General features: G+C 42.8%; 1 protein-coding gene across 4 annotated transcripts in view; it reads left to right on the plus strand.

The window, feature by feature from the left end:
* Nucleotides 1–1,089: 1,089 nt before the first annotated feature.
* The window catches only part of spegb (striated muscle enriched protein kinase b), a 50,650-nt gene continuing 27,825 nt past the window's right edge, over nucleotides 1,090–23,914 (plus strand). The window contains exons 1-9 of one of the 4 annotated variants that reach the window (XM_012879623.3): nucleotides 1,090–2,180; nucleotides 14,900–14,986; nucleotides 16,228–16,288; nucleotides 16,433–17,913; nucleotides 18,011–18,154; nucleotides 18,250–18,432; nucleotides 20,069–20,235; nucleotides 20,400–20,488; nucleotides 22,236–22,411. In XM_012879623.3, coding sequence (XP_012735077.3) covers nucleotides 1,787–2,180; nucleotides 14,900–14,986; nucleotides 16,228–16,288; nucleotides 16,433–17,913; nucleotides 18,011–18,154; nucleotides 18,250–18,432; nucleotides 20,069–20,235; nucleotides 20,400–20,488; nucleotides 22,236–22,411 — 2,782 coding nt within the window. In that variant the 5' untranslated portion in view covers nucleotides 1,090–1,786. Of the gene's footprint in view, nucleotides 2,181–14,899; nucleotides 14,987–16,227; nucleotides 16,289–16,429; nucleotides 17,914–18,010; nucleotides 18,155–18,249; nucleotides 18,433–20,068; nucleotides 20,236–20,399; nucleotides 20,489–22,235; nucleotides 22,412–23,914 lie in introns of all 4 variants that reach the window. The other 3 variants (XM_021325079.2, XM_021325080.2, XM_021325081.2) reach the window with 3 other exon arrangements.

Genomic DNA, 23,914 nt, shown 5'->3' on the forward strand with positions numbered 1-23,914 from the left:
AATTGACAAAGCTTCCTGGAGAGGAAGCGAAACGTCTTCAACTATGGAAAACAAGTCCAGTTGCTTTGTTTTTTTACCTTTTTTTGGAACTCACTGTAATGTGCAGGAAACCAGTCTGAGATTATTTGTGTCATGGTGCGTCATCCTGCTAGAAGCAGCCATCAGAAGATGAGTCCGCTGCGCTCATGAAGGTCCAGCAACAGTACGCAGGTAAGCTCAGGTGTTTTAAGCTCAAAGTTACAGTAGCTCTGGGGAAAAAGAACATATCAGCCACACTTATAGCCTGAAGCATCTTACTTTTATCTTGTTGGGCCAATTTCTGACCCGACCTTCCGGATGTTCCTGTTGAAATGAAGTATCATCAGATCAGGCAAATCTGTTTTTGTCCACTTCTGGTGAATCTGTGGAAAGCGCCTCAGTTTACTGCTCTTAGCTGACAGGAGTGGGACCCAGATCGGTCTTCTGCTGCTGTAGCCCATCCGCTTCCGATTGCGGATCTCTGCTGGTCTACGGCTGTAAATCGCTGTGGATCAGACATTTCTAAAGTGTTTAGCCCTACGACACCAACAATAGGGCCAACAATAAGTCACCTTAATAACATTTCCTCCCCATTGTGATGCTCATTTAGAGCTTCAGCTAGTTGTCTTCACCACATATCAATGCCTACAGGCACCGACCTGCTAACGTGTGATTGGCTGCTTCAACAAGTGAGTATGTGTATCTAATAACATGGCCAGTAAGTGAATAATGCAGTCTAGTTGATCTAATTCCTTGTCTAATTGGGACAGCAAGGAGAACTGGCAACTTTATTAAACCATAGTAATTGTCATTCTGCAGAAAACCGTCCCCCATTAAAACTTGCTGCACGTTCTTAGAGCACCTGGTTAAATGGAAAATGATTTTTGAGCTCCTTGACACAGCTAAGAGGTCAATGTTTGCCCCGACACACGATCGACAATTAAACATCTCGTTTTTTCCACCCTTTCCAGCTTGCCAAGTGTTGCACCATGTTCTACTGACCTCAGGTTGGCTAAAAATGACAAAGGGGGCGGGAGCCTTGCTTTGAGTGGGCAGACAGACTGAGCAGCTGTCACTGTGTGGTTTGCAGGGCTCTGACCGTCATTTCCCCCTCCACACCGACTGGCAAAGGTAGGGGGAAATCATGAGTGGGCTGATTTAACTTATGGGACGAGGAGCCGCGAGGGGAGGGGGGTCACGCTGCAACTTGGGTAGGATCTGCTCCGTGGATGATCTTCGGATGAAGCCAAGCAAGAACCAGTCTCAGGGAAGCTCAATGAAGACTTGTCCACCTTGTTCTGGGAAGAAGTCCCATTCTCCGGGGAAGAGGTAAAATCAAGAGAAGATTGGGGTAAAAAGAAGCCGGAGAATCAAAGCTGCCAGTTCCAAGAGAGGCCAAAGGAGCTCCTGTTAATGCAACACGATCTGCTGGGTCTTATCCTAAAAATACCTCCGTCCAGGCGAGTGGTCGCTGTCTCTGTCCTGTCTCATTACCTGCTCATCAACTTTTTTCAGACAACTGAGGTCGGATAGCATTGCTTTTAGAAGATTTAACAACTGCACAGATGTTACCAAGAGTTTGATTTCGCTGCGCTGAGCTAAATGGACGGATTATCTGAATATAACTGGAACTTGCATGTTAAACCCGTCGAAGGACTTTCAGGCCCTGCCAGGATCTTGGCTCAAAACACAACATATTGCCATTTCTTCATGAAGTCTGGGCATCCCGGTAGATAATTAACCGGAGAACCCTCCTGTAAGTTCAACCATGAGAAAAGCCGACGTACCGATGACCCTGAAGAAGGGGGCAGATGAAACGGCGGCGCCCCCAAGTCCCATCATCCCCCCCAAACGGTCCAAAACAAGCCCGGAGCAGAAAGCCCCCAACCCATCTCCACCCGTTTTCCTCCGCAAAATGAGGAACGCCGCCGTGGGGACCGGCTGCGACATCCGCCTCAAGGTGACCGTGGCTGGGGACCCCCAGCCATCGCTGTACTGGTACCACAACGACGAGCTTCTCAACATGGAGAACCAGGAGTACGGAGGCCTTTGGATTAGGGACTGCAAACCCAGCGATGCTGGCCTCTACACCTGCATCGCCAATAACCACCTGGGAGAGGCTCGGACCAGCGCCGTGCTGGCTGTCTTGGATCTGGGTGAAGGTAACGGTTTAATCTAAACTTTTTATTCTTTGTCTTTGGTCAGACTCCAACATGCTCCACCAATCCATGAGCCGGTACTAGTGTCCAAGTCACTACGACTACTAATCTCTACTATTCAGTGCTAATCAGTGTATCTGTTTATTTTACTCATCAACTTAAATCATTGCCAGTACCGTTAAATGATTTGATGCTGTTTAACCTGATCTTTAGCTAAATCAGAGCAAGTATTTCTACGTTGGATAGAGACACGTATTTACACACATATTTATGCACGGGGCATACTGACTGTGTTGATTTCTAGTTCAGTTCCTCCATTTTGGTACAACAGGTATACGACGTTACTTTTTTTATCCTTCCAAATCTAAATTCAGCTACATGTTTTGCATGTTTAGGATGTATGTCTGCTTGAGATTAGCATGCAGTGCAAAGGTTTGATTTATGTGATGCGTCCTGGAAAAAAAGATCATTTTTTTAAACCCCTGATTCATCCCCATCCTTCAGTGTCTGACCAAGGATGCTCTGGAGGCCAAAGCAACATTCATTCTGATCAGCACGTCACCTCATAGCGTTGATGTAAATAAAAAATCTGGGGGCTTCTTTTGACAAATGATATTCCCAGCTAACACGCTGCTCATTCATCAGCAGTTCAGGTGATGGTTCTGAGGGCCTCAGCCTGAGTTTGCTGCTCTACATTTGAACCACTTGTAGATGCAGATCGTTCCAGCTAATGTCTGATAGTAATGCTCCAATGACATCGCATCTACAAACGGCAGGAAGCCAGTGTGTGTTAAACTGCGAAAAATGCACAATAATATAATTTAATTTTATTTAAATCTTAGTTTTACAAGATAGTCAGAATCAATCAACCTCTTTTAAAATGCTCTTGGTTGACTGTTCTGCAGTCTTTTTGAAGGTCTTCATAGGCTTTTCTTTGGAATTTGGACCCAAATTATTGGGTATTCTGAAGAATCATGGGGATAAATAATAATTTGAATCCTTAATTTTGTGCATAAATTATTGCATTTTACCATTTTCAGAATTTTACATTATATTAATTACACCTCATTTCTATTGATTGTAGTTCTGATTCTTTTTCAGAATTTTACATTATATTAATTACACCTCATTTCTATTGATTGTAGTTCTGATTCTTATTTGAAGCAGTTAACCTTTGTGAAATATGACAGATTATGACCCCTGACCAAACTAAAATAACTTCTGGTGGTTAAATATTATTTAATGCCAAAATGCATTACTGTAGAACATGGGTGGATCATTGAAAATTAATTTCATTCATTGTCTTTCAAAATTGGTGCGGAAATATCACCTAAGCAGTTTCAAACGGATAGTTTGTCGGTATGAAAAGTACTGCTGGAGCTTTTCTAACCCTGAAAGGATAACTGAATGAAATTACCAGCACGTCATCTGACTGTCAAATTAACTGTAATCTATGAATAATTTAGTCCAGGGGTGTCCAAAGTGTGGCGCGGGGGCCATTTGTGGCCCTTGGAATAATTGTGTGTGGCCTCTGACTGCAGTTCAACAACATTTGGTCCTTCAGCAAATAGAACAGGTGTAGATGGACACTCTCTGGAATTTACTCAGGAAGATTTTTTTTTCACATAAGTGTAATGTCTTAAATGGAAACTGTTTTTCTTTTCTTAGCCATAATAATTCTAATATAGTTAGTAAGGCAACAAACATCCACTGACATTTTGTTCAAAACAAGACTCGGGTACACCCACCTGTTCCTGTCCTGAGTTGAACTGAACATGGCCTTAAAATCTAGCAGATGGAAGTCGTGTCTTTAATACTAAAGCGTCTGCTCCTACGGGAAACGTTTTTAAAGCTAAAATATAACTTTTTGTCCATCCATCCGTTAATCCGTGGTCGGGTCACGGCGGTAGCAGCCTCACCAGGGAGGCGTCCAGGAGGCATCCTGACCAGATGCCCGAGCCACCTCAACTGGCTCCTCTCGACGTGGAGGAGCAGCGGCTCTACTCTGAGTCCTCCCCGGATGACTGAGCTCCTCACCCTATCTCTGAGGGAGAGCCCAGACACACTACGGAGAAAACTCATTTCGGCCGCTTGTATCCGGGATCTCGTTCTTTTGGTCACGACCCAAAGCTCGTGACCATAGATGAGGGTAGGAACGTAGATCGACCGGTAAATCGAGAGCTTCGCCTTTTGGCTCAGCTCTCTCTTCACCACAACGGATCGGTACAGCGCCCGCTTCACAGCAGACGCTGCAGCAACCCGCCTGTCAATCTCCCGCTCCATCTTCCCCTCATTCGTGAACAAGACCCCAAGATACTTGAACTCCTCCACTAGGGGCAGGACATCCTCCCCAACCCGGAGAAGGCACTCTACCCTTTTCTGGCTGAGGACCATGGTCTCGGGTTTGGAGACACCGATCCATATCCCGGCCCCTTGACACTCGGCTGTGAACCGCTCACTGGATCGGTTAGGGCGGGTGTTAGGGTTTTTGTTTTGCAGTTTGTGTTATCTTTTTTTGGCTGTGTCAGGAGACCTTATATTCCTGACTGATTCACGGATCAGAGTCCAGCAGCTCAGCAAACTATAAATGTTCAGTTACTAGCCGTAAGAGCTTGTCAATAGGGGGCGCTCAATAGCCGCCCCCATCAAAATCACTGGAATAAAGCGTGTAGACACACGTTCTCTGATAAATTCTCTGATAACTTTTGATTTTCAGCATTCCCATTTCAATTTGGGTTTATTTCACTTCTTTTTTGTGTGTCAGCCTAATTAAAGACGTTTCTTCAAAGGCGGGTGGCATTGTCCAGATGACTGTGCATGTTCTTAAGGTTTGTGCTTCCATGTGACTTCATGCTGGTCCCTAATTGGTTACCAAAAGATTCTCCTCAGACCCTGTGGCCAATCAGCGCTTTTTGTGTAATTCTTCAACAAATCAGATTAATTCCCAACCCTGGCAGCTCAGATGTGCAGATGTGAACGTCACTCACACATATGGATCCAAGGGAAGAGTCAGACAACAACGATAAGACAGGAGAGGTTGTTATTTACAAATTAATCATTTCTCAAGGCTTTTGCTGTAGGAAAGAAAAGAGGATTTATTGTTTATTGTTGGGTCCTGATCCCAGACCTAAAGACCTAGAAAGAAAAGCTTTAAAAGACCCTCTGAAAGCCCAGACAACCACTAACCAAGACCACTACAAAGGATTAAAATTAAAAAGTAAATGTAGAAAAAAATTCGGGATGACTCAAGATTTTTACAAAATTCTGTAAATAATGGGAAGAGAAATGAATAGTTTCCCTTTAATTTTCCCTCAGTAAAAAAAAGCATAAACCTAATCTTCTTCCACTGTGGTCTTATGACCTTTTTGTCCAGTCTTAACAAACATTTTATTTTTTTTGCTTTTAGAGCTCAGTCTTCGGGTTTAGATTTGACTAACAGATTGCGTTTTCCCATCAGGGGCCCTTCCACATTTAGAAACACGCTACAATAGAGAAGTACATTTAAAGTGCAGTTTCACAACAGCTGTGCGACGCAGCCACTCTGTTGTCACGGCTCGGGGCCGGTTAAACCTTTAAAGCTGCGTTTAAACGTTTGATTTGATTTCAGTCTCCGCTGTTTCGCCGGCAACGTACGCTCCAGCTGTCCCATCACTCAGGGATGCAGCCTGAAGCCTCTCTCTCCGTCTCTGCGTGTGTCTCTCTGTCCCGCCCCTCTGGTCCACCAGCTCCCCCTGGTTATTTATACCCAGGAATGTGCCTGGCCTCAGATTTTTGTGATGTTAGCAGGCCAACGCCTCTCCTGTTACACAGCAAGACATCACTGCTAATTTTAGTCAAATTTCAGTCCAGTGATTTGTCCCGACCCCTGAGCGCGCTCTCTGACGCTCGGGATTAGGGCCCGACTGAAATAATCGACAGCATGCATCATTCTTCAGCTGAAACTCTGTTTTACTTTCAACAGTTTCTTTTACAGGCTTTGCATCTAACCTTGCCGGGTGCCATTTGATCAACCGCTGCATATTTATGCATCCAGATAAACAAAAAGATCCAATATGGACATTGTATTTCGGAAAAAAAAATCAAATTATTTTCTACTTTCGGGATATATTTATTAACTATGCATGCTTTTTTGCTAGTTTCTTCTTTTTTATACCGGCTGTTGACGAACAGGTGAGGTGGATTTTTCACAAGAAGCTTGGCGCAGCATTGGTACAATCGATACCATTTGTTGAAGCAGCTAATTTAGGCCATGACATCAATACGAATTCCAAACGCTGCTTCCTCAGATAAACCTAGAATTTTTTAGCCGTTCCTTAAATCCACGTTGAGCGCTGAAAAATGTCACAAAGCTGAAGGAAACAGAAAGCGAGGAGCTTAGCTGAAGGACTGGCGGGGCTTTGTGAGGAAAAGCGCTCGTCAGAAGCTTGTGGAGTGATTATGCAGTCGGGCCTGAGCTATATTTGGTGCTTCAGACGGAGTCACCTAGTGTGACCATGGTCCCTGTCCAATGTGGACGCATGTTTTCCCCAAACGCGTTGTCCTCTGCCTGGATCGTGAGCGAACAGGTGGACCCTGAGTTGTCCTGTGGAAATCCCCTACACCAGCCTGTCAATGCACGACAAGTGCTGATCCACGTTCATTAGAAAATCAATCACCGAGGGTCATTATCATGACAGTCACTGTGCTATGCTTCTAAATGTCCTGGAGAAACAAAGGTTTCCACGCTAGGTCTGCTCTTTATAAATAAACGGCTCATGAAAAACAGATAAAACAGAGCGATAAAGAAACTGACATCAGTAATTTGGTCCCTGTTAGTTTCCCACAAAGCGGTAACAGTTGTTTTCCCCTCTTATGGACATCTTCAGTTTCAGTCTTTAGTCACACCTGGTTATTTTTTTTTTCACATCATCAAACCAAAACTGGATCTCTGTGAAAATGTAATTCCCACATGACGCTTGTTTTTGGTTCACTTTTATTGCAGCTATCAGGTCCGTTCAATGCTTGACTTGTAGAGTAAAACAAAATCCCTTTAATGGAAGCTACCTGACAGCATGAAGTAGGCTTAGAGACCTCAAAATGAAACACATCTTGTCCTAATCTCTGAGATCAGCCTGTAAACAGTTACATTGTTTCATTACTTTAATCTAAAACGGAAATGCAACAGTTATTCTTACTGCTGGTAAATGAATCTGACATACTAAATACTAATAGTATTATTTATAATATTTAATGTAACATTAGTTTTGATACATAGACTTTTTTCTGGATAAAGCCATTTCTAAGGCTTTGGAACGCTAGTGAACAACAATGAGAGTCATTATCCACTAATGGAGAAAATATGAAGCAATGGCCAACCTTGGCAGGAGTGTGCGGCCCAGAAAAGTCACGGCAAGAGTGCATCAGTGACTCAGACAGGAGGTCGTAAAAGAACGCAGAGCAACATCTAAAGTTCTGCACACCTCACATGGCTAATATGTCTCTCATAGCCACTTCTGCTGCATTTGGCATTAAACCAAAACAGCATTTATGACAAAGAACGTCCTATCTACAGTCAAACATGGTGGTGGTAGTGTGATGATCTGGGACTGCTTTCATGCTTGTTCATGAATTTAAGCTCAAGTGCAGCAGGACAACCATCTGAAGCACAGCAGCACGATCACCTCTGAATGACTCAAAAATAAAAGAAGCTAAAAAACAAAATGAAAGTTTTGCTGCGGCCTAGTCAAAGTCTCTGCAAACACTGCACAGAAGGGTGGGCCAAAATTCCTCCACAGTGATGTTAAAGATTAATTAGCTAAGTTAACTTGAGCTAAACTCCCTAATCAGATTGAAATGTGTTTGGATTGAAGAAAGAATCATCTGAATATGTTTTAAAAGGTACATAACCACGTTATTTGACTTTTTTATTTATTTATACATCAGTAGCTCACTCTGTTTGCATACAAAGTGTTAATGAAAGATTATCACGTCCTGCTGGCTTATTAGATGTTACCTCTGTTTTTCACAATAACAACAGAGGTACGCCACTGCACATGTGCAGCAGGGGATAAACAAGGAAGCAGCTAACAGCTATTAGCATCTCCCAGCAAAGTAATGGAAACAGTGAAGAAAGGTCCAAGATCCACTGTAAAAAAAAATGCAAAAAAATACATGATTCCAAGAGGGAAGGGACTGGAATGACGGTAGAAATACAGTATGAATGTTTGTGTTTATTTAAGCAGATGCTAAAGCTTCCCAGGCTCAGATGTGACCGCAGAGTTGACAGACGTGCGTAAACGTCCTTATTAATACTGTGATAATGGTGATAGCAATGCTCTTCTTAGCTTCTACAGTCTTAGTAATAGTAATATAATAATCAAGTATTAAGTACAAACAACATTACAAATAGATCAGTTTATAGACTGGTTCTTACCTTGATTCTCTCTGTCCCTGTGTCCGATAATTAACTGGAATTTTCTTCCTCTGTGATGTTCTGATGTGAGGCTCTTAAAGTTGCTGTTAGATAATTTTATTTAATAAATAACGGTTGGTCTTCGCATTGCAGAGGGTCAGGCTCGGTCCGACATTATTTAGTAGTCGCCCTATGGCTTTCTGATAGTTCTGCGGTACTGCCTGTAGATGGCGCCACGTCTGTTTATGGCTCAATTTTATACTGATTGAGCTTAATCCGATCACAATATTCAGATCGGCGAGTTTACACGACAAATTTTTATTCCAGTCAGCTCTTTATTCTAATTACTTATGTCTGTGTAAACATAGCTAAAGACAGCTATTGAACATGTTTGAGGCTGGTCATGTGAAGCTAATATCCACTTTTTAGACAAACTCGTCATTTGAAAACTATTTTTTATCTACTCAGGTAATATTTGATATGTAACAAAAAAAGGCACAAAAAAAAAACATGTGTGAGGGGAGAAATACTTTTAACTGGCTCTATATTGTTGCAGGGATTGACTTTTTAAGTTATTGTAATGGACTGGTAACCTGTCCATGGTGTACCCTGCCCCTTGTCCATTGACCGCCGGAGATGAGCACCAGTCCCCTCTAACCCTGCACCGATAGGCAGTGAGACCTCCCACTGAGAGGAGATCTTTGATCCCTGTAACTTGAACCCTGATAAGCAGAAAACAACTGATTGCTGGATAGCTTGAGATGACGATCACCGGTAGTCCTGATCTCAGAGGATGAGAAATGTGTTGCTATTCCACACAGGCTATGAAATAGAAACACATTTCAATGGAAGAACATTCTGAACATGGCTAAAACTGTGCCGGACAAACAGTACTGACAAAACCATTGGACCATGTGTTTTCTTCCATTTTTTTCCCATTTTTGACTATTGACTATTCTATTCTATTCTATTCTTCCATTTTTGACTATTTTTTTGGAGTCATTGACTTCTTTAGCTCCCGTTTGTAGTTTAATGGCGGCAGAGTCCAATCAGAGTCATTGGAAAAGATGACTCTGATTGAAGCTGTGAAGCTGACGATCCGGCGTCAGCTTCACAAGTCTCCTCCTTACATCTAGGCCGATTTCTTTGGATTTTCACATGCTGTCACGATACAAAGCCATGTGTTTGAGGCGCTGCCTTAACATACTTCCACAGATGTGCCTTCATTTACCACATTTACCACAAATGTTGGGCGTTAGAAGCTCACAAAGCCCTGACATCAACATCTGGGTGTTCCCAAACTGTTTAAAGGCATAAATCCTAGGGTAAATCAGGAAAATATCCAAATATGAGTAACGTAGGAAAGAGATTTTGTCTCTATGTGTTTAAGCCATCCCTTAGGGAGCCGCGTGCTTCCAACACTCAGTGGCACAGAGGGAACAAGCTGCGGTCGAGGGTCTTGCTCAGGGACCCAGAGTGGCAGACTGAGTTTCAAACCTGTGACTTTTCCATCGTCTCCAAGACCTCCAGTCCCTTAGCATTCAACCACCACTCCTACATAATACTAATGTTTCTCATTATTCTGGTAATCAACAACTAGAGATATGTTATTTTTTTACTTATATACATTTAATTATACCTAAAAAGTTTAGTTTGATTGGTGTCGCACTGTGAGGGAAAAATGTTTATGTGTTTTTATACAGTTGATGTAAGCAACTGGTCTCAGTACCTTAGAATATATTTTAATATGTAGGTTTCTGCTCTGTCTTCTCTAAGCCCCAGTGGGTGGAGGCAGATGAGCGTTCACACTGAGCCTGGTTCTGGTTCTGCTGGAGGTTCTCCTCGCTGTTAAAGGGGAGTTTTCCTCTCCACTGTCGCTTCATGCATGCTCAGTATGAGGGATTGCTGCAAAGCCATCAACAATGCAGACGACTGTCCACTGTGGCTCTACGCTCTTTCAGGAGGAGTGAATGCTGCTTGGAGAGACTTGATGCAACCTGCTGGGTTTCCTTAGAGAGGAAACTTTCTCACCAACCTGGAGGATCTGATGGAGTCTGACTTCGGAAAGTTCCTTGAGATGACGTCTTTCATGAATTGGCACTATATAAATAAAGATGAATTGAATTGGTTTCATATTTGCACATATGCAGCTGTTCTCCAGCGTGCTTACTCAAAAAGTATTTACGCCGACTTTACTCTTTCTCCTCGTTAATATTTTGCTATCTCTGGGAGCCAAAACTCCTCCCGCTGTGTTTTTTTCACGCTTTGCTGTAATGTTTAGGTTAGAAACTTTCCCCGAAACAATTATTACTATAACCAAGAAACAGAATTTCCTCCTGAGGCTCACGTCCGTGTCAAACACAACACGAGGAATGAAATCCTGCTCATGAAATACAGTTTCCAAGGAGACAATAGGACTCACCGTGCGACCTGAGATTACACAACCAGCAGACCATGAAATGAAACCTGTTGAAAACTAATTAGTTTCCCCTGTTGTTCTCTGTGTCTGTGGGCGTTTTGTGGGAGTTGTTTCTCTGTTAGAGGAGCGGAGCGTCGTCTTACGGTGCTGGTCCTGGACTTTCTGAAGCACAGATGTATTTATAGAGGAGAGCTCACCCAGCAGGCTCGCTGAGCTCCTCTGCTGTTTGCACATTGTTATGCTGTGTGAACCCCAACGTCACCGCGAGCGTCACTCTGTCTGATTTATGCCCAGTGCTGATAATTAAACATGGAAGGAAGATCTGGTGGTAATAATTATAGGTACAGAGGAAAATTCTGTAAATATGATGAGAAAAATAGACGCAGCATCAGCATCATTTCTTTGTGAGGAGCAGGGAGCTTCTGTGAGCAGCCTGCAACAGATTTACTGAGCCTCATGCAGAGGAGTGAGGAGCACCCCTTTGCAGCCGCTCTCCTCTTTTCTGCCGACTGCGCTGCATCTGCTCATCCCAGCGGTTTGAGGATAAAACACGGCCACATGTGGAGGAAAGGGGGGACAAATGAGATGCTGCAGGTAGAATCCTGATCTGGAGAGGGCTGGATCACTCCCACTGGTTCCTCTGCCTATCGGTTCGCTCTGCCTGTGGGGGGCCGGTGGGGGTACACAGTGGGGGGGAGAGATGCTCTCTCTGTTGCTGGCTGCTGTGTGGACGAGGGGGGCGGGCGGGGGCGGGGGGGCTCCTCAATGTGGATGAGATGCCTTCAACAGACATCTGCACCTGCCAATGGAGGTCTGCTCTCAGTGCTTTCGACAAATGGATTCCCTCACAGGAACCGCAGAGACTCTGACTGGTTATGTAACGGACGAAGTGCCTTTTTCTCCTGGTTTTATTTTGCTTTTTACTGAGAGGATTTATTTATTTATTTATTTTTTTTTTTTTTGCCTGGTTGTCAGCAGAGTTACAGCACATAACAAACTGAGTCTTGTGCACCGACGCTGCTGATGCCTTCAGTGGAAAATTCCTCAGTTAGGAGCAACGTAAAAGCTCGGAACCCCCCCGAGAATCTCGGGGAATACCCTGCTGTTGAATGTAAGCCAAGGCAGAAAAATACCTGTGGATGACAAATCAGGAACGGCCATGAAAACATATCAGACCAAAGAAAAAAATCAGGCAAGTGCTAATTATTTTATTTTTATTCTTGTATTGGAAGAATTATTAATCATTTCAACTCTTTTTTTAAATGTTCTTCCTAATTGTCCGAGGCATTAATATCTGCCGGTCAATACTGGCGTTAAATTGAGATACGCTCATTTTAAGAATAGTTTGTGAATTTTGTATAAAAGCCAAACAACTCAAAGCCTAACTGGTGGTCAGAGATTAGCAGAAAACCTCAACAATGAGAACCGTTCTAGTAAAGTTTTCCTATATGTTGTATGATGTTTACTCAAGGCTGTTATTTGGTATTTGATCTTACACTGTTGCATAAAACCAAAATCCAATGTGATGTTGTGAACCAGTGCTGAAAAGCTTTGACTAGATGTGAAATGTGGAGAAAAAAAAGGCAGACGATCTAAATTTGAGTTACTTAGGAGTAGCCAAAATATATATTTTGAATTGAAAATGTATTACTGAGAAATAAGTCATACTAGCGGTGTTTTATGTCAAAACTAATTATTTCATTTTAAAGAAATTCAAAAAAACGTTTTAACTTCTGACACACGACACCCTGATCATGCATCTAGACTTGGAAAAAAGAAGAAACCTGCAATATTTTGTAATCTAAGACCCTGGGTAAATTCAAGTTTGTTGATTTACATCAAAACAGTTTTAAAAGTTATGCCCGAAATGAAATACTCATCCAAAAATTGTTATATCAACAGTTTGTAATGTACGGTAATGAGAATTTAAGCACATGTCTTCAGAGGAGTGCCTTCCTTTGCCAATGATGAGATTATTGGTCGCCTCCTTATCGCCATCAGCTGTGAAACAAACAACATAATATGAAAACAACATGCTTGTGAGGTCAGGACCTCGCACTGTGATAGGCACGTTTACATGGACATTAAATGCATCGCACGTAAAACTCTAAACTTTAAACTCACAAACTATTTGGTTGGTTAAAATATTCCTTCAGACCTTCAGGAAAATGTCAGACAGAAGTTTTGATATCCTGCTGTGACAGTCCTTAAATTATTTGTGCGGTGGGTATTGCTGCGGAAGAAGCCAGGTTTGAATATTGGTTCCGCTCTTTCTGTGCGGCGTTCTCTGTGTTGCATGACTTACTTTTTACCTACTGCGTTGCTGCATGCTCAGTTCCTTGTTGAGTTTAAATTGGCCTGAGGTGTGAGAATGTGTGCGAATGCATCCCTCCACGTCAGCTCAGAAATCCCACCCTGCATGAAAATATTCTAGCTCCCGGTGGGGGATTGCAATGCCTCCCAAGTCCAGGAGGGATATAAAGCAACTCCAGCAAGCTACGGATCCACATTATGGTCTTCTCCCAGGAGAGTGTCTGGAAAAGTCTCCAAAGGGACGAAACATGATCGGATCCCCGAGCTTCTTCAACTGATTCTGATCCAAGAACTCACACTCAGAGGGATTGATCGTCGTCCCAGCTGCTTCACACTTAATCTGTGGAGTTAAAGTGCACACTATTATATATTTATATATTATATATTATACTACATGGGACTAGACCTTGTTCTAGGATTCCCTAGCACTCCTACAGACTGCCTCTGGGGACAGGGTCATAAACCTTCTCCAACAACCTCAGATTTGCCCAGACTGTGGAGCACTGGAACAGATCTTTACCCTCACAAACTCGTCTCTCTTAAAATAAAACATTTTCCCCTGAATACAGCTTCTTCTTTTTTTTCGCATTAATTATATGTCAATAAAATGCTTGAATTAAAAAAAAAATTATTTCTTAAAAGAAAAAAATGTCTACAGCAGTTGACGCTTGGAGTATTTTACCTTGAGTCAGGAAATGCAGGCAGCTCCTGTTCATTTTGCATGACTCTGCAGCGTAATGTGTGCAGCGCAGCTGTTTGAGCGGTAATGTTTACTTTCCAGATCTTCACTGTTCACAGATGTACAGAGCATCACATAGATGGGAGAAAATTAAAAAGAAAGGATGTATCACCTTCCTCCCCTGTGATCCTGCAAGAATAACTATAACCAATGGCTGGATGAAGGAAGCACTGTTAGATATGAGAAAAAAGTAGCAGCTTTTCCCCATACTTTAATGATTTAAAAAGAAAAATTCCAGGTGATTCCACGTACTGGGAAGCCAACACCCCATGAGAGCCGCTTGGATGTCAGTGACTCAGTCATGCTCTCTATTTTCACCCCAGTGACTGAATCTTCTGTGCACGGTAAAACAAAAGGCATATCTTCAGAGGATGAACACTTTTAGGTCGGGTTTCTGTCCGGAGAGACTCTGCTGACGTTAGGCTGCCCTAAATTTAGTCTCCACTATCTACCTTGCACATTCTAATATTTTAGATTACCTTTGCAGCACACTAAGGTAGTTGTCTGATCATCTACTTGGCCGTTTTTTGTGAGGGATATGCACAGAATTAATGACGCTTGTTTCTCTGCCGGTTTCCAGACTGGATCAGAATCAGAATTTGCACCAAAACAACCACACAGAGCAAAGCTTTTGTTTTGAAGTTGTTCTTCGCCAAATATTATTGGGAAGACTGAGACAATGATGCTGTAGTAAGCCCGTCACCATGGCAACAGTGTCCTCTCCTCATGCTTTGAATCAACTTCATCGTCTTCCATGTTACCAGAATGTTAAATGATCAGATCTTGGAGTCAGGCTGTGCTTGTGCTTCTCTCAAAACGTCACGCTTCATGTTTTGTTTTTGCTGATTGTTCATTTTTAGACTCTGAAACGACTGAAGATGAAGGTGGAGACCAGTACGAGAGCAGAGAGGACCGCGGGGATGTTGAGGACCAGGCCTTTCATGGTGGTAACCCGCTGGTGTTTCTGTCTGTTGTGTCAAGTCTGGTGTGAATCCGCTTTTGTTTTAGTGAGGAGGATTACATTGGTGCAGCCTTCATATGTATACCTTCATAAGAAAAAAATAATATATCAGGAAAATGATGGAGCTCAGTCAGATCCCCAGCTTCAAGTATACTGGTCCATGACCTTAAATTCACACTGCCCCAAATTCATCACATCTTAGGTGACTTTGCATAAAAGTATTTGATTATCAGGGCAAGCTTTTTTATTTTATTTTTTTTGACACACAAAAATTGAAGGCACCAGTTGTTAAGATCTGGGCCGAAAAACCCGACTAAAACCTATAAGAAAAGATCAATTTTCTGCATAACTGTATTGTTACTGGAACATTACGGTTTTGATCAGAAACAAAGATAATCCTGACTGATGAAATAATACGCAAATCTTAATTAGATACCTGTTTAAAATGCATCTTTTCAGACAGTTTTCCCACACTGATGTGGATTTATAGTGGTGGGTTCATGAGGGTTGCTGGTCACTCAACCTCTTTGTATTTGAGTTCCTACCAGCCAGGCATTAGTTTGTACCTGCAGAGGGGGACATTTGTTCCCTCGTTGACGACCATCAACTTGAGTGACTTTCTATAAGCTACACACAGCCTCCTGTGACGAAATGTAGTTTTATGACTCAACTAAATCATACCAACCAGAGGAAGGTCAGTCAGAGTTGTTTTGTTTTGACCAGCGGTCAGAATCTGTCATCTTTCAGAGCAAACGGGCCTTTTCTTTTTTTTGCAAAGCTGTAAGACGATAACACGTCACTGGATCAGATTGTACATGAAATTTGAGCATTTTCGTGATCATGTATGTCTATTGTTCAAGAAAGAACTTACCTTACAATGAAAGGTATGCAAATTTCACCTTTGGTTGTAAAATTTCAAGTAGAGGTGATGTTCAGAAAATAAATCAAATCTAAAGCAATTGGTATTTGGACATTGCTTGTTTGGATCTTCCAAGAGATCAGCAATAAATCATGGCAGAGGAAGGATGCCAAGGTTGTTGAGACTGTTTGTGGTGAATGCTGTTAATTTGCTTTACAGGTTTGGCTGTGCCATAATCATTAGTTGAGAAACCACTGCATGGTTGCAGCTCTAAATTCTGAATTATTAAGATGAATGCATCACTCATTATGTTTTTTGAAATGCCCTGCGTAAATTTCCACCTTTTTGTTCTTTTACATGATGGATAGTGATGGACAAATGTGGAGAGGAAAAGGGTGGACCACATGGACACAAGGATCTCTCTACCAGGCAAGCCAGAAGCACATTATAACAGCTAAAATGTCTTCTTGTGTCTACTAAATATCTACAATCAATCCCCATTTTAAAATGCAGGTATTGGCATGGAATCATGACTGCCCACTGATTCTAATTGCTTTTGTTTTAAATCAGAAGCCAGCCAGAAGATTTCGCCAGAGAATCTCCTCCCCAAGTTCTTCCACCGCCATCGCCGAGGCTGGTCAAACGTAGTCCGTCTTCTCCGATGCCAAGTCGCTCTGGCTCAACCACTCCTGTCAGCTTGCGTAAAAAAATTGTCGTGCCAACTGAATACCAAGACACAGTTCCAGGGGAGTTTGAGGAAAAGACTAAGCAGCCTAAAAGTGTTTCTCAGGGAGGGGGGCAGGACTCCAGACCACAGACCCCTCTGAGTGAGTCCTCCCGGAAAGAGTTTACCCTCCGACCTTCTCCGAAGCTTTCACGGGCGAGCTCAAAGGTTTTTGAGAAGGTCCGCGGCTTAGAGGAGCGCAGACGAAGCCTTGATATTCCAGAAGGTTCTGTCTCGGGAAGGTCCTGGGCAGGGTTCAACCGTGCTGGGTCCGTAGATTCGGACGACGGTGGAAGCCGGCTGGGCATCTCTAGAGAAAGCTCAAGGGAAGATCTTAGAGAGGCTTTGAAAGAGGATGCTGCCGAACGGAGATCCATGTTCAAACAGAGAGCCGCTTCGCTGGAGGAGAAACCTCGCTACTCTCAAAAAGTTCAGGACATTGAAAACAAGTTCACGGAGGAGCTCCAGCGCATCAAGAAACTCGTCGGGAAACCCCATCTGAAAAAGTCCTTCTCCACTGAACAGCTCACCCTGAAGAGCAAGCAGCGCCAGCCCCTGAGGAAGATCGAACCAATTCCTCCCCAAGTTCTGCAGAAACTGCAGGAAAGGGAACGCTTGCAGTGGGAAAAGGAGCAGAGGGAGAAGGAACCGTGTCAGCAACAAATGCAGCAACAACAGCAGGAGCTGCATCAACCTCAAAAGAAAACAACAACTGGTTCAACGGCAGGGAGAGTTAGAGATGTCCTAGGACCCCCAGAGTCGGTGCAGTTGTCAGACCTGCCAGGACAGCGGTTTGTCAGGGAATTACATAGAGTCAGTCCAGTAACAGAAATAGCTCCAAGGTCATCTTCCCCAGCACTGCATCAACAACAAAGGGCAGAATCCCCCAACGTCACAATGACACTGCGCAAGGTGGAACGGAGGCCCCAAAGCCCGCTTGTTCAAAGAGTGTCTCGAATGCAAGAATCCCCACACATCCAAGAGCCCGAGACAGGGAGAAAGACACCAGTTGAGGTAGCATTGAGGAAAATTGAAAACAGACCCGAAAGCCCTTTGGTACAGAAAAGGGCTTTCGTTGTGCAAGATCTTCCCCTTCAACCTCATCCAAAATCCCCAAGAGTAACGTCTAGTACTCCAACAGAGGACGTGACGGAGGTGTCCAAGTCAGCCTCAAAGTTAAAGGTCCCCACAATTATCGTCGAAGATGAAAGAATGGAAGAGGATGTCCCTCCAAAGATAAAGGAGTCCAAGCAGACAAGCGGCAAGGAGGGAAAACCTCTGAAGACGAAGGGAAAGAACCGCCGTCCGCGTCCTCTGTCTCCAGAGTTAGGTTCGTTGTGCTACATGAAGTTCGCTGGTTCCGTTTGTTCCAGAGTGGGAGATTATGATGTTTAATACCAGATATATTTCTTGTTGAAAATCTGCAGATTCATCAGATGATTCTTATGTGTCTGCGGGTGAAGACCCAATGGAGGCGCCCATGTTTGAGTTTACCCTTCAGGATACCACAGCATCCGCTGGTGCAGATGTGCTACTAAAAACCATAATTGCTGGAACCCCGTGTCCTGAAGGTAAGATGTCGCGTCTCGAGTTAAAAATCACTAAATCAAAGGGAAATTTAGGAGGGACAGTTGAGTTAAATGTCTTACTGTCTTGTCTTTTCAAGTTACCTGGACAAAAGACAACGCAGACGTCACAGGCATGCCAAACTACCTTGTCAAGGTGGAGGGTGAACGACATAGTCTGCTGATAAAATCAGCAAAAACCACTGACAGTGGAAAATACTGCGTGACTGCAGTTAATCAGATGGGAAGAGCCACCAGCAGCGCCACTCTTACAGTCAAAGCAGGTACGGTCAGACTTTAAGGAGTGTCCTGATCACGGCTCGTGTTTAAACTCCGTATTTGAATTTTACTGGATGCTTATTTGGATTGTGAGCTGTCAGTATTTCCCCTGCCGTAGACACTAAGTTGTCTTAGTGGAGACTAAGTTAAAACAAGTTTTAACAAGTTATTTTTCTTTGATTTGTCTGTTAGACCTAAGAGGTGCCAGGATAGTTTGTCACTAAAGCAACTTTGCCTTTGGAATGGGAACCTGGGAGACAAACTAAACAATCACTGCAGCAAAATCAACACCAACAATCATCTTTACCATTCATAGACAAAATTAAACTAAATCCATTTTGTCCCTATAGGTGGATCTATGTGTAATCCATTGGCGTGACCCTAAAAGTTTTGTTTTGATCATTAGCCTGAAAATCGGTGCAGCTTTACCTAAACTTTGCGGCCAACTTAACTTCCTCAATTTCCAAAATATCACTATACAGACCTTTTGTTTTTCATTACAAATGAAAGAAAACCCCGTAACTGTTTTCAAAAACAGTAAACGTGAATCAGGTCAGTGTACATAACCTGTTTACAGACGGTGCTGTTGATGTTATAAAAATCCATTGTTCTGTACTTTGTCTTCCCACACGACATCGTGTTTCTCTGCCGCTACCTCAACGCTCGCGCCCTGAACAAAATGAGTGTGCGTGTGTTTGTGTAAGTGTGCGGCGTATATTCCAGCTGAACAACCACACTTATAGTCACCATAGAAACTAAGAGGGGAAGCAGAACCTATAAATTGCCCAGCGAGTCTCAGTAGCTGCACTCACCGTGAATCCGCCATTGTTTTCATCCAGCACCGTTTTCTATTTCAGATGGTAGTTATGGCTCTGTGTGTGTGTGTGTGTGTGTGTGTGTGTGTGGGGGGGGGGGGTTAGCTTGTAGACCCCTTGAACTCCTGTGTTGTCACAGAATGGTGCAAAAAGCAAATAATCCATGTTTACTGAGACAGAATGAAAAGCAGGACGTGTTGAAGTGATGAGGCACGGTTATTGTTGTCCGGTTGGATGGCTGGAAATAAAACAGGTCTGTCAGGAAGCAGCGAGCTTTCACTTTTGTTTGCAGAAGCAAGTTTAATCAGTTTAATCACAATCTTAGTTTTCTCCTGAACTCCAGAAGTGTTTTGTATGTGTGGATGAATGTTTGTAGCTGACATGTAACCATCCTGTCTGTTTTGGCCCGGGACTCTTTTTTAAAAGAGAGTTTTTAATCTCAATGAGACTTTTCCTGGATAAATAAGCCAGGAAATGTTTATTTAACCAGGAATAACATCATAATTACAAGAAAGAAAGGCCTGGGATATATCACTTTGTGTAAAGATTCTATATAAAATATGAATTCCACTTTCTGAAATGACTGATAAAGATGATTGCACTTTTACTCAATATTCTGATGATGATTTTTTTTTTTTTAGATGTACTTGTATCCTTTCTGCACTGGGAACGTTTTAAGAATGAGCTTTGGAACTGTTGCAGGAGCAAGAGATGTTTGATTTTCCCTCCAAGACATTTAACCCTTGCAGCACGATCTCAAATAGGCAGGCGATGGATGGATATTTTCTTTAATTTATTCTAACACAATTTTACTGCAACGTTTTAGACTCTGTGCAGGAGCCAAAGGGAAGTCTGGGTGTGCCGATGGAAATCAGCAGCCCAATAACGTCTGACGAAGAGTACCTCAGCCCTTTGGAGGAAGTTATGGACTTTGGAGTTCAGGAGCCAAGACGGACAATCGACACGAGATTCAGGGAACCTCCTGCTTTTCTGGTTAGACCATCGAGGAAGAAACTGAACTCAAGCTAGTTTTACTTTTAATTTAAACATTTCTTATCATTTGCATTTAATAGCGTGTTGGAAAACTACTGCGTAAAATGCAGCATGTCTTTGTGTGATGGGCATTGTATTTTATTTATTTATTACATTTCCAACAGGAAACAATTACAGATCAAGCCGTGATTGAAGGACAGGAAGTCACCATGTCTGTTCGCATTACAGGACAACCCAAACCCATGCTTTACTGGTAAGCTCATCACATTACTTATCCTCTCTGGTTGCATAGACAATCTCCAGAGCGCAGAGTCACGTGAGTTCATACTTTGTTTTGCTTGAATTGTCTTTAAGAGGGAGGATTAAGATGTTTTCTGGGCTTCCTGGTCTAAACATAGGCAGAAAGTTTCTTTTATGATTTGTTGCCTTTGAAAACTTTTACAGATGACCCAGAATTTGAGAAGTACCATTAAGATGATTTGCTTGTGTCCGTGTCAAAGATCCATAATGAAAAGAAAGTACACCCTCATTCAGCTCTAGAGTTTTAACCTTTAACTGGTCAACGCTTTACCGTGTCCTTTACCGGGAACGTTTTTTAATATAACCTGAAATAAACAAATCACTATTATGTAGTAAAACAGAGATGAAGGCAAAATTATGTTTCAGGAAAACTAGATGTGATCCATGTTTCACCAACTTATAGACCCACTCGCCGCTGGCATAACTTTCTACAGCTTTATTTTTAATTACATTTTTGTTGATGTGGTTTGAGCCAAGCTTCTGTTGTCAGACACAAGAGACTCTAGAAAGGAATTCATGGTCCACTTAATGGCTGCAAGGTTCCCCACATCATAACTGCTCCACCACCATGCTTGACAGATGGTAGGAGGTCTCTGACCTCGGGACCTCCACTCCTGGCTGGGATGTTCTCCTCCCTGCAGGATGATGGTCTTCAGATGTTTTTTTTTTTTAGACGACCCCATGACTATTCCCAGATTGATGGGCAGCAGCAGTTGCTTCTCTAAGATAAATGCTGTAGTTTTGCTGCTCCGGCGTTGCGTTAACACACAGCTGCATGCCCAACAGCAGCAAACTTCCCAAACACCTTCGTTTACAGAGCAGCTCCTGCTGATGACAATCAGTTAATAAATGCATCTGATTGGCTGATCAGTAGCTGATACTTTCCCCTTTGAATCATGTAGAAGCAGAAATAATTTACCTATTTTAATAACTGATGTCAATCTGCAATAAAGTGTTACTCCTCCCTTCAAGTTAGTTTTAATTTATTTTAGAGCCTGTTATAGATCAGTTTTTATGTTCTAACATTATAAAGAAATGGTAAACATTACAAACGTTTTCTAACAGAAGGGGACAGCAGTATAAAGGTTTAGGAAACATAACCATTTTATATCAGCTAACTTAGCTGTTAGCTGATATGTTTTTTGTGCAAATAATTTCTGAACAGCATCCTCGGTAATGTGTGGATTCATGGTTACAGAAGCTGTATTTATGTTTCTAATGCATTTATTGCACAATATTTCATCAAATGAGGAATAATACAAACTAATATTCAGATTTTTGTATTAAAGCTATTGTATCAAATGCCCTTTTTTCCCTCTAAAGACTATAAATTGAAACTAAAAGTTGATTCCAAATAGAAAATGACACTCGTTGTTCTGTCTTCTTTCCCAGCATTATGTAATGATTAGTGCTGTAACATTTTTAACGTGTCACATCAGCTCAGTGCTCAGAATAAACAGAACAGGCTGAATCATGCACGTAGGTTCTGCAGAAGAGCGCATCATGAATTTTAATACCATAATGGCAGAAAATAAAGAAGTGACGAATGAATGCCACCCACCACATATCTGTCAAACCCAAAATCAGGAAAATATGAGAAGCTTGTTTTCACGTCCTGTGTATGTATTTAATAAAAAGGGGGAAAAAAATGGTTCTGATCTCTAAGATGAAGGTTTGTTCCACCTGTTGACTCCCTGCAGGCTGAGGGACAGAGTCACGGTGAAAACGGACCCCCGTCACGTCGTACGTGAGACCTCGGACGGCACCTTCGAGATGACCATCAAGTCTGCGGTGAGATCGGACTCTGGCGTCTACACGTGTCGGATCATCAATGAGTACGGCACAAAGCAGTGCGAAGCGAGGCTGGATGTGAAAGGTGCGCTAGATGTTACTTTTATTTCGCTCAAGTGAAAATGAGTCAGACTGTAGGCAGTTTGATAGGGTCGATGTTTTCATCCTTTGTAAACGTTTCCATGGTGTCCAGTTTCCTGAACAATAACTGAAACCGTTTGATAACTTTCAAAAACTTTTATTTCTTTTTACAATGCTGGGATTGAACGTGATGGATGGTGAGTGGTGGTGACCCATCCTTGCCTTCTGGGTGTTTGGAGAGAACCAACCAAATATTCCCAATGGGGTTCTGATCGGGACCACAGGTCCAAAAAGTCAATGTTCTGATCTTTAAACTAAGTTCGCTCCATCGTGCTGGAAAATCCACAGATCACCACCACACTGCTGGAAGTTCAGCCTCTCTTTGTCCAGGGCAGAATTATAAAGCAGGAAGTGGGAGGAACCCCACTTCCTGCCTTCCAAAACCAGACACTCCAAACAGAATTGATCATGGTAGCTCTCAGCCTTTCTTCTCTAGATGTCCCAAGCAATCAGAAGGAGAAGGTGTGACTTCTTCTGGTGGCCACCCATGTGCTTTCTGCAGAATTTCAGTCTATCCTTGATAGTTTTCTTGGACATAATGGTTTGATTTCTTGCCCTTCTTGTTTGCAACTGTTGAGCAAACTCTGCAGTGGTGGCATCATGATTCTATAGCTCCGTCCTCTGGAGGAAATGAAAAGCTGAAGCTTTTCTTAAAGGTAACAAATGAACAAAATAATTTCCCATGCCTCCCATTCTAAAAGTAGAATGGGAGGCAGATCCTTTAGCTATCAGGCTCATCTCCTGTGGAACCAACTCCCAGTTTTGGTCCGTGAGGCAGACACCCCGTCTACTTTTAAAACTAATCTTAAAACTTTCTTTTCTGATAAAGCTTCTAGTTAGAGTGGCTCATGTTACCCTGAGCTATCTCTGTAGTTATGCTGCTATAGGCTTAGGCTGCTGGAGGTCATCAGGGTCTTTTTCTCTCACTCTGCTGAGTTCTCCTACTGTTCTCCAATTTGCATTGTTTGTTATCTCAGCTTTTAACTTTTTGTTCTCTGTCATGTTTGTCTTCATAGAAGGTACACCTGGTCTGGTGTTCTGTTAGCTGTGACATCATCAGGAGAGGCAGATCATCCTCTATTACCATCTAACATAGAAAGTACTCCTGGGTCAATGTGAGCTTCTGTGCTTTCTGTGTCTCTGCTCTGCCTTCTCTAAGCCCCAGTGGGTGGAGGCAGATGAGCGTTCACACTGAGCCTGGTTCTGGTTCTGCTGGAGGTTCTCCTCCCTGTTAAAGGGGCGTTTTCCTCTCCACTGTCGCTTCATGCATGCTCAGTATGAGGGATTGCTGCAAAGCCATCAACAATGCAGACGACTGTCCACTGTGGCTCTACGCTCTTTCAGGAGGAGAGAACGCTGCTCGGAGAGACTCGATGCAACCTGCTGGGTTTCCTTAGAGAGGAGACTTTCTGACCAACCTGGAGGATTTTAAGGAATTTGACTTTGT

The sequence above is a fragment of the Fundulus heteroclitus genome, chromosome 7, assembly GCF_011125445.2.
Source record: "Fundulus heteroclitus isolate FHET01 chromosome 7, MU-UCD_Fhet_4.1, whole genome shotgun sequence".
NCBI lineage: Eukaryota > Metazoa > Chordata > Actinopteri > Cyprinodontiformes > Fundulidae > Fundulus > Fundulus heteroclitus.